Below are 10,859 nucleotides of genomic sequence, written 5' to 3' on the forward strand. Positions count from 1 at the left end.
CCATAAATCGTATCATCGTGATCTGCAGTCCAGACTAGACCGCAGGTCGTAACTTTTCCGCACAGTGCCATTGCCCAATCCACCAACGTATAGATCAGGCCTCCTCGACGTCCCCGTGCCACGTGTAGAAACAGGCAGCAGACTACCACCGTATCCAACATCGATACTCCTCCGCATACGCGACAAACTTATCATTTTCTCCATCTCCAAAGCCTGGAGTGTTTCCTCGCCCCGTTCACTCTTCGCAGACGCCTTCTCCCGATTAGACAGCCAGCGTCGACCACCCACGCGGAAGAAACCACCTATATCATCAACCGTGAGAGCGACCCAGACAAGGGGGATGGAGATTGCAAAGCCAATACCAAAGGTATACTTTGCCACATAGCCGAGATTCAAGTTTTCGAATTCTTTCAGGTTGATCGTGAAGATGGAGGCGATGAATGACAATGGCAGGAAGACAATAGTAACAATGGTAAAGACCATAATTGTCTTGCTCTGGCGGGTTGTACCCGCAGCCTGATCACGCGCAAAGCGGGCTTCGAATGCATTGGCATGTTTCTGTTTGAGATCCAGTAGATCCGTGATTGAGTGGTAGATACGCTCGGCCTGTTTATCCATTCGGTCGATATCCTTCAGATGCATGTCGATCATGCGCTGCTGATCTTTGAACCGTTTCTTGACCTCGAATTGGGACCGGTGCTGACCTTGGTAGGTCTCGCAGACAACTTCTTGGAAGTCAAGCAGTACATTGTTCTGATGCTCCAGCACTGTCCGGATCATGTTCAGCTCGTCTCGGATGTCCTTTGTCTCGGCTAAGAGATTGGTTTCCTGTCCGATGTCCAGGAGCCGGTCGACGAATAGTGGCTGGCCATCCTCGTCGCAGTAGTTGCTGCTTTCGTCTATCCCATCGCAGGGCTTGGGCGGAGAGCTGAAGGAACCATTCAGCTTCCGATGGCTTTTCAGCCAGTCTGATGCTTGTCCAGAGGCGTGGTTGAACTGGTTAAAAAGCACGGTTTCTTTATCCGTAGCTATACCGATGGATGACTCGAACATATCGAGGAACTGGTACTCCTCGTCGCCCAAGCGGTGTCGATCGAAGACTCCGGAGCATCTATTGGTGATTATCATGGCTAGATCATAGACGGACTTGACAGGGTCTCGGGTTTTGGAATTGATATCCTCAATTATCCCATCCAGCACGTTAAGCGGATCATTCTTAGGCTGGTCCCATCTCTGTGGGAAGGCCGTCACAATCAGATTCGTGCCCAGAACCCACATCCACAGTTGATCCACCATGAATATCTTGGGGTCTGCCCCCATTCCTGGGCTTTTTGTTTGGTACCGGTACACCACTTGATCCTGATCACGACTCTTGGTGTCGATGTTTGGGTAGAAAAACTGGTCTAGTGTTCGGCGGACATGGAGGGAGGTCGTTGAGGATGATAGATGTGCGTCGATGAGCATTTCGTCTCTTGTGCGCATTCTCTTTATCCCATTGGATACAAAATCCAGCGTTTCCGCGCGTGAGATTGCATCCTGCATCTTTTGTCTGCGCTCCGTGGTCTCGAAGTGTAGATATGGCATGAACACACAGACGTTACATGTAGAAACCAGAGGGTGAGGATCTTTGCAAAGATTTGAAGACAGTGGGGATGACCTCGCCTGTTTCTCGCTTTGGCCCCAAGGTGACTTCCCTTTCATCTCCTGTTTGGGGGTCCCCGGTGCGCTGCCTGACTTGCCACGTTTCTGATTGTTTTTGTTCTTTTTTCCATGTGACCCTGGCCCTTCATCGTGGAAGTAAGAATCCACCTTGTCCGGCTTGCCACCTGTGCTTTTTTGCTTGCGAGCAGCACTATCCATGGTTTTTGCCTGCCCATTCTCGGACACGGGCTCCTCCGAAGTCTCCTCTTCATATCGCCGCAGCAGCGTCCGTGGCGTATTCTGACATAACGGTCGCATAAAGTGTGAGTGAGTCCTTTGACCCCGATGCTGATAGTTGAAAGACTTCTCCAGCCCCTTGAACCCATCAACATCATGAGCACCCTCCTCAATAAAAGACTTGGTGAGTAGAGCTTCCACCCACGCCATATTGTTCGCCGGTAAGTGAATCCACCGGAAATCAGCCCCACGACTATCAGCGGGCACAGTGGTAACAGCCTGTTTTCTAGGATTCTCCCGGTCCCTCCCATAAAGCAGATTAAACACCGACATGCGCTTAACCCTATTCTCATTATGAAAGTTTCCAAAATCAACAACAGTAGCATCGAACGCCGCGCAGGCCTCCTTAACATCATCAGAAAGACTCTCAACATTGTTAAACGGCGCAAGCAACAGCACAATATCCTTCCTCTTGAACTGCGCCGCGCGCAGAAACGGCGTACTGCCAAAATTATCCCTAACCCTCCTCTTCAATTCCGGCTTCTCAAGAAGACACTCCACGACCTCTTTATGACCCCCCCTGCGCAGCAAGATGCAGCGGCGTAATACCATTCAAAAGCTGAGCATTGATATGCGCACCTTCACTGACCAAAATCCGCACAATCTCCTCACATCCTTTATCACAAGCATTATGAAGCGGCGTCCACCCACCATCACTAGCAGCATTGACAGAAGCCTTGTGCGTAAGCAGCAACTGCACAATATCCGCCCGGTCATGAGCAGTAGCAATATGCAATGCGGTCTTCCCACGCAACTCAACGGCATCGATCTCCGCCGGCATCCGCGCTACCTCCCCCTCACCAACACTCCTCGTCAACAACATCTCCGCCAACCTCCAATGCCCAGACGCACAAGCCCAATGCAACGGCGTACGCCCAAGCTCATCTTGCCCCCCAATACCATCAACAAGACACTCCGTCCTCAGCAACAAGCTCACGACCTCATCCCCCCACCCCCACCGACAAGCCTTATCAGCGGCAAGGTTGTGCAATGCATTCCGCCGTCGCAGATCGCGCTTATTCACGTCCGCGCCGCGGATAATGAGCAAGTGCAGGATATCAGCGTGGTTCTTCCATGCTGCAGTCATGAGCGCCGTTCGACCTTCTTTATCAGCGGAGTCTGGGCTCGCGCCATGGTCGAGGAGGAGACGGACGATTTCGTAGTGGTCGCGCTCTACGGCGCGGAGGAGTGGTGAGGCGCGGTTTGAGGGGACGTCTGTTTTTGCGCCGAGGGTGAGGAGGTATTCTGTTGCTGCGACGCAGGCTCGTTCGGCGCTGCGCATTAATCCGATGCGGAGGAAATTGTCGGTTAATTGGTTGTACTCGCTGGCAAGTGCTGTTGTCTTTTTGAGGGAGTCGATGTCGTTTGATTCTGCGGCGCGGAGGAGTCGCGGCTCCAGGCGCTCATGGCTGTCGCTCGTTATGCTGGAGCGGGAGGGTGGCATGGTGGGTAGAGCGGAGTTGCGGTGATTAGGGTATATATTGTATATTGTTGTGTATAGGGTGTCGTTAATTCATTATCGGTGCTTTTTGTTGGGTTATTGAGACTCTTTTTTTTTTTTTTTTTCCCTCCCCGATAAGGTGAAGTACTTTGGGATGGGGTCTTTGGGATGGGGTTAGGAGAAATTGAACAAAGCTAGCCTTGAATAATCAAGCTTAAACGACAGCAGATGGCCCTTTCCCCGTGTGGAAGAGATCTGCAGGTGTGAAGGTCCTTTCCTTCCTTAGCCCCCAATCCTGTGGGGACTCTGTAACTGGTGTTCAAAGGAAAAGAGGCTGTGTGGCTGATCCCTCTCGTATTGCCTGCTTTAGTAGGTTTGACCTCGACATATAGTTTTCACCATTTTGACGGATTGCATGATTTGATTGGGGGAGACGAAGAACTTTTATGTAAAAGCGCAGGTAAATCCAGGAAGTCCGGGATATGGTAATTTTGAAAGGTTCAATACCCATACTATATATAGTTGGTGTAAACAAAGAAATAAAGAAATAAAGAACCCGGTAACTCAAGCTGGAACCATGGATCCGGAACTCAATAGCACAACTACAGGAACTACAAATACAAATACAAATACAAAATCTACGCAATCAGTGAACCCCCGTACACAGAATTGTAGACATTAGAATCTATATTTCTATTGAGCAGCTTCCAGCGTCACAAACTACAGGAAACAGGGGGGAATCCGAGGCGAAGAGAGAAGAAAAGCAGAAAGAAAAATTAAAATGACAAGGTGAATAGAAAAAGAAAAAGCCCCTCCTCCGGAGATGCTGATGCCCATATGCCGATAATTATGATGTGCTTCTCCATGCATGCTGTCCCCGATGAATTAAAAAGTTCTCGCTTTTTGCTTTCGCTTCCCTGTGCATCACGCCGATCCAGCCCAGTAGTTTGTATCACAAAATGCGCCTATCAACAGAAAAAAAAAATTAAAACGGTCAAGAGTACGGAAATCGGAGTCACAAAACAAGTTCGTATTGTGAATATGCGGGCCGTATGGTAGTGCCATGAAATCTAATCATAGAGAAAAGACACAAGACAATGATATTTAGTGCTTCTTTTTGTCCTTCTTCGGGACTTCCTTGAGAATATCGTCGAAACTCATGTTCGGGTTGAATCGACTTATCGGACGTGTGGGAGGCTCGATGGGAGCAATGCCAGCGGGAAGAGGCAAGGCTTCCAGTCCAGGGTAGAATGAGTGGCGATGTTCAGATCGTTGAGTAGCGGCAGGCGAGCGGGTTCGTGGAATGGCTGGAGGGGCCGGGGCGAGCCCACCGGGGACCGTCATAGGGTTCGGGTAAGGTTCCGAAGAAGATCCAGCCGACGATTGCTGGCCCTGGTAAGGTGATGATATAGAAGACTCCTCGTCATCGTAGGCGGCGTCTTCCACCATCGGTGGATCAAGAAGAGCGCCCGCCTCGGCCCACTGCTCGGCCACTTGCCAGCAATGACTGCGGCGATATACACCTTCCACTCCGTTAATGACTACGTCGGATGGCAAGCTAACCACGCCAGCACCACCCGCAACTCCGAACCAGCTGCGGGCAGTCTTGGTGTCGTTCTGAATCCAAGGAGCACCGCCGCGTGGGGCAATGCAGAGGAAATACTCGACGCCCTCATTGAAGTGGACATCAGGGACATCCACTACCAGCATGGGGAGGGCTTGAATGACAGCGTATAGGAAGATCCACTGGCCACATCGGAGATCAGTAATATCATTAACATTCTTCCCGTGCGCGGAGCGACGCTCGAATTGCATGAAGCTCTCAATGAAAGTAGTGGGTCGCATGGCTTCCCGGGTATAAGATCCCATCAGGACAGCATTAATGTCGGAGTTCTTGAGCTTCTTGGCGCTCTGCTTGGCCTCCTTCTTGGCGTCGAGCGGTTTCCGATGCAAGGGCTGCAGCGAAGGGAGCTGTGGAATGTCGAATGGAATGGGAGGAAGCACCGGCGGTGTGCTGCGGTCATACTCGGAGAGCACCTGCCGCAAGGCGCGAACGGTCATTTGCTTTGGATCAGTTGATTCAACCGAGTCACTGCCTGCGCCCGAAATATCAATTGTACGAGTCGTCAGGGACGTGCGGTCAACCATCAAATCGTAGAGATCAGTGAAATCGTGGTACAAATCCAAAAGGAGAAGACGGTTAAGGCCGTTCTCCTCGAACTCATTCTTCTTCGATCGAGCCTTGGGCGGCCACGAGCCGTACTTCTGTCGGTAGTACTGGATCGTAAAGCGGCGGAATTCGTGAAATCCCGTCTTCCAGTTCTTGAAGCGCACCACCTTGCTTTCCTGGGAGGTAGTCGAGTTGGCGACACCCGAGAAAACGGAAGGGAAGTCAAAATCTTCGAGTTTGCCATAAAGACCGCGAATACGGTTGTCGAGATCAATGAACGCGCGCTCCATGCGTTTCTGCGTGATGGGGTGGATGAAGGTATATTTAGGGCTCCGCAGTTGCTTGAGCTCATCCAGCTTTCCAACACCATGGACGAAACCCTCGACATAGAGAGGATAGTAGCGCAGGCGCTCACCCAAGACGATGGCCTCGATCGTCTTCTCCCTGCTTCGACGGACATCTGCAAGGCGCAGTTCTTCACAGTAGTTGCTGAAACTGGAGGTGGCAGTCTCACCGAAGTTGGACGCATCCAGGTTGGAGAATTCAAACCGGGCCAAAAGGACCGCCACGTCCATGAAAATAGAGAAAAGGGTGGATGACTTGGGTGAGGCAATTAAAGACTGGCCGAGCAGGAATGCGAAAAGGTTGCGGAACAAAAGAAGAGTCTCTGTGTCATCTGGAGTGAGCCTGGCTTGCGGGTTGGACACGTCGCAGTTCAACGGAATAGGGAGATAGAGATGAAGTTCGGGCGCTTCCTCGGGTGTATCTTCGAATGCCATTCTTTGGCTTCCCGCACTGTCGTCATCGTTGTCGTTTTCGAGCTGACCTTCCACCGGTGACATTGGCGGAGAGACTGGGTTGAGTGATAATGTGCGGGTTGGCTGCTCGAGGCCGGTCTTGCCATCGTTGCCGCGGGCTAGATAGGTGAGAGAGGGGGATTCGGCAAATATGGTGGAATCGACCTTGAAAGATGGGGCGCGGCCTGCATTCTGAGGGAACATATAGACAAAAGTGTCACCTTGCTCGTTCCACAGTTCCTGGATCTGAAAAGTAACAAAAAAGAATGATTAACTTCGAACACTTCAAAAACGGACCGAGTTTATGTATGCATACCTGTTCTCCTCTGGATAGTGGACCCAGATCATAAACAACCTTCTGGTCCAGTCCTGCAATCCAAGCAGCTGGAAGCATAGGAGTTGCCCGCTTGTCGATTGAGCTGGCGCGCGAACGACCCGGCATCCAACTTCTTCGCTTTGATGACGGTGTGCTAGGGCGGGAATCCGGGGTGGATCCAGGGATAGCTAGCCCTGCGGAGCTGGATGGCCTGCTCATGTCGCGACCTCTACTCTGCGGGCGGCTACCGGGCGAACTCGGCGCGCTGTTGGCCAGATCTTGGTTGACCGCTAGCAGTGAAGGTGGCGGGGGTAGGCTTTCCATGTCAAGATTATCGGGCATTGTTCTAGGCTCGGAAGAGAAGACGGCATTGGGTGTCGAGACATGGCGAGTGGGCTTTGAGCTGCTTTGGCGTCGTTTGTCAATGGGGTTTTCTGCGGAATTCGAAACTGGCGAAGACACGGACGAGGATTGGGAGTCCCGATCTTTGGATCCCAGCGAGAACAGAGACGAGATCCGCTTCGCCGACTTAACGGGAGCCGACAACATCTTGGGTAGTAGTGATGTTGGGAGGATAAGTTGGAAGGCGACCTGTAGAGAAGGTCAAGCCCGCATGGGAGCCTTAGGGTAATGAAGTGTGTACTTGGCAGGTGATCGGAGGCGGAGGTTTAGGGGGGTTGTGGAATGGATCGGCAGGAGGGATTGAGAATGACAGGAAACCTGACACCCTTTTCACTTGCACAGGGAATGGATGAGGCTGAGCTGAGATCCAAACAAAAAAAAAAAAAAAAAGGGAAAAAGGGAAAAAAGGGAAAGACAAATACAAGGGGAGAAAGGTCAGGAGAAGTAACTTGATAAATAAAATAAAATAAAATGTGAATATCGGAGCCTTATTTTTATTTTACTTCTATTATTTTACTCTTTAATAATATTTTACAATATAATACATGGAAAAAAACAAAAAAAAAATGACGGAGCACATTTGACCCGGTTTATTGCCAATAATAGAACTATGAGATGAGTGGTTCCCTGGCTGTGCATGTCTTGGATGTGGACCCCAATTAAATACAGGAGAGATATATCTCAATCAATATAGATGTTGTAGGTATAAGTAATCATATTGATAATTCCTTTGTATAGTGTGAGCAAAAGTGAGAGAAAATATATAGCGCATTCATAATTGTTAAATGTTACCTACCTAGTTGGGTATATGTTGACACAATAGACTGAACCGTAGAGTTGAAACCAACATACCTTACTCCAACATGCCTAGCATTACCCAATAAAAGCCCAGATATAAAACACGATCATGCCGTTGCGATCCGACATATCCTGTCAACTGGTGTCCGAATTGGGGGATACAAGTTCATACTAGCCCGGTATTGCCAAGGCAGCTTTTTATGACGTGCGTTGATGCTCTATATATATATATATATATATCGACATGATACCAAGGTACTTTGTATATGTAAACTTAAGGTAAATATACTTCAAATATATTCCTTGAAATATACTCGGACCAAATGTCAATGTCTGTATATATAGATCTCGGAATATAAACCATCTCAGCCAATTCTGGTGTTCCTGTACCTGCCCAACCCCCTGGAACCGTTCAATTCCCGATCTCGGATGCATCAGTGCCCACTTCGCCACATCCTTAACCGGGGAAGCCCAGCTCTTACCCTAAACATTCAACTATTCATTTTAAGCTATACATAAGTACATGATATTCACTATCTACATCGCATCAATTATATCATGACACTCACCGTCTCTCCCGATCAACCCATCGACCTCCTAACCGGCTGGCCCAACCCCGCGCTCCTCCCCGCCCCCATCCTCTGCCACTCCGCCACGACCGTACTATCCAATCCCTCGATCGCAAACCCAGCCCTCCTCTACGGCCCCGATGAAGGATACGAGCCGTTGCGCACACATATAGCCGCATGGCTGAGCGATTTCTATCAGCCGCGCGAGCCCGTCTCATCACAGCGCATCTGCATCACCGGTGGGGCCAGCCAGAACCTAGCATGTGTGCTGCAAACCTTCACCGACCCCGTCTACACGCGGAATGTATGGATGGTCGTCCCGACGTACCACCTGGCCGCGCGCATCTTTGATGACGCCGGCTTCGCCGGGCGCTTACGCGGGGTTCCCGAAGATGATGAGGGGGTCAACATAGCGGTGCTGGAGAGCGGTTTACGGGCTGCGGAAGAGGTTGCCCTACGCGATGGGAATATTGAGCCGGTAGGACAATCCTGGACCCATGACTGATGACATGATCGCGGTCACCGTGCCATACCACTGTGCCATCGTTTATTGAGTCCTGGACTGACCCTGCCCCTGTTTCCCTGCAGAAAATGAAACCGGTCAGGCCCTGGCGCAAAATCTACAAGCATGTTATCTACGCCGTGCCGACTTTTGCGAATCCCTCAGGGAAGATTATGTCGTTGCGTAGACGTCAGGCGCTCGTTCGTCTTGCCCGTCAATACGATGCGCTGATCGTCACGGATGATGTGTACGATTTCCTTCTGTGGTCAGCCAAGCCGGGGGTAGAGGAGAACCTCGGCAACCGCGCGTTTGTTCCGCGCATTATCGACGTGGACCGCTACTTAGACGGTGGTCCACAGGATGAATGGGGACACGCATTAAGCAACGGCAGTTTCAGCAAGTTGATCAGCCCTGGGGCCCGCACCGGTTGGGCCGAGGCGTCGGAAAAAGTTGCCTATGGATTATCACAAACGTACGGGGCACCGCTTGGGAATACCTGACTGACCACTCTTCCCTCTCCGATTCGGATTCGCAAACTGACCCGATATCCCTTGCAGAGGCTCTTCCCGATCGGGCGGCGCTCCTTCCCATCTATGCGCCGCTATCATTGACCAAATGTTCCCCACAGGCATCATACAAAACCACATCCGCGACGTCCTCCAACCGAAATACGCTGAGCGCTACCACACCTTGTTATCAGCAATTCAGGAGCACCTTGTGCCATTGGGCGTCACAATCCCACCACCGGCCGCCGCAGCCGGAGGCTACTTTATGTGGATTGGTCTACCAGCACCGTTGCTCGCCGGTGACGTAGTGGAACTAGCACAGAGCGAAGAAAAGTTGCGTGTATCTCCTGGCCATGTGTTCCAGGTCCCGGGAGAGCAGGTGATCGATGAGGGGTTTGCCGATCATCTGCGCCTCTGCTTTGCGTGGGAAGAACCACGACATTTGACCGAGGGGATGCGTAGGTTAGCGCGTGTTCTCAAGCGTATGACTACCTAGGTACCGAGGTTTAGGTATAGTGGCGTTGGATTTGGATCCACGTCACTTCAGAGCCACGCCAGCTGGTTTAAAGCACGGTCCGTGCCGTGTCCACTAGGACGCGTGGCAAATAAAATTTAAATATATGTAGACAATTTATAACGTAGCCTTGCCAGCTCCTACAAGTCTTTCGAGTTGGATTATGTATATTCTACATGAGGCTCTGCATTGGGCATTGCACTATACAAAATATTAGTCGGGGGTCCAAGCTGGAGGTTATTTTTGGAATGATTAGTCAAAAGGCTGACACCAGAACCTTAAGAGATGTACAACATCGTAAATTCTGCCAGAAACAGGGGCCAAAATAACGAGACAATTTAAATCAAAAGGGTAAGGCAATCCCGAGCGGGTCGGGATCCTGGTTTAGGGGGAGGGGGAGTAAAGCTTGGCCTTGACAAACCCCCTTCTTAGCTTTTACAATCACAACAGCCAAACCCTTAAGCTGACCTTATGGAATTCCAGGTGTCGTGTCCTGGTCATGTCATGCCTTTGCTTTTTTTTGTTCTCCATCATCAGGAATCCTTCAACCACCGGGAATGTTTATCCATAACTCATAACAACCCCTGACAACACGCGGGGAGTATCCACCTTTTGACTCTAGCCGTCGAGTATGGGTTGTGTTACATGTGTACATTACACAGACACATAGTAGACACATATGCAATTTGAAGCAAACGGGAGAAGAAGAAAAAAAAAAAAAAAAGTAGCCCTTGATCTTTTTCAACAACAATACTTGGGGAATCCCAGACTATCATCGACACTATTTAATTATTGCATATTATACAGGGGGATCCACTCGGGTCAAGGGCCAAGTGATACGCGAGAACTTGCAATGCTCGCCCTGTCCCCTTGTGAGCATAACCTGCATCTCAGATGACTGGAATG

General features: G+C 50.4%; 3 protein-coding genes across 3 annotated transcripts; 1 reads left to right on the forward strand and 2 right to left on the reverse strand.

The window, feature by feature from the left end:
* Nucleotides 1-12: 12 nt before the first annotated feature.
* N7537_000328 (ankyrin repeat protein) lies at nucleotides 13-3,382 on the reverse strand (the record flags this gene model as incomplete). Its single annotated transcript, XM_056891386.1, has 2 exons — nucleotides 13-2,444; nucleotides 2,488-3,382. The coding sequence occupies 2 exons, from the start codon at nucleotides 3,380-3,382 to the stop codon at nucleotides 13-15; spliced, it is 3,327 nt and encodes a 1,108-aa protein (XP_056756381.1).
* A 1,101-nt stretch (nucleotides 3,383-4,483) lies between these two features.
* Nucleotides 4,484-7,211, reverse strand: N7537_000329 (uncharacterized protein; the record flags this gene model as incomplete). Its single annotated transcript, XM_056891387.1, has 2 exons — nucleotides 4,484-6,592; nucleotides 6,663-7,211. 2 exons carry the CDS (start codon nucleotides 7,209-7,211, stop codon nucleotides 4,484-4,486), a joined length of 2,658 nt encoding a protein of 885 aa, XP_056756382.1.
* Nucleotides 7,212-8,420: 1,209 nt separating this feature from the next.
* On the forward strand, nucleotides 8,421-9,935 carry N7537_000330 (aminotransferase-like domain-containing protein; the record flags this gene model as incomplete). The annotated part of the gene is made up of 3 exons (XM_056891388.1): nucleotides 8,421-8,909; nucleotides 8,987-9,405; nucleotides 9,491-9,935. The coding sequence occupies 3 exons, from the start codon at nucleotides 8,421-8,423 to the stop codon at nucleotides 9,933-9,935; spliced, it is 1,353 nt and encodes a 450-aa protein (XP_056756383.1).
* Nucleotides 9,936-10,859: the final 924 nt, after the last annotated feature.

Source organism: Penicillium hordei (assembly GCF_028827395.1).
Source record: "Penicillium hordei strain IBT 12815 chromosome Unknown utg000001l_segment0_segment0, whole genome shotgun sequence".
NCBI lineage: Eukaryota > Fungi > Ascomycota > Eurotiomycetes > Eurotiales > Aspergillaceae > Penicillium > Penicillium hordei.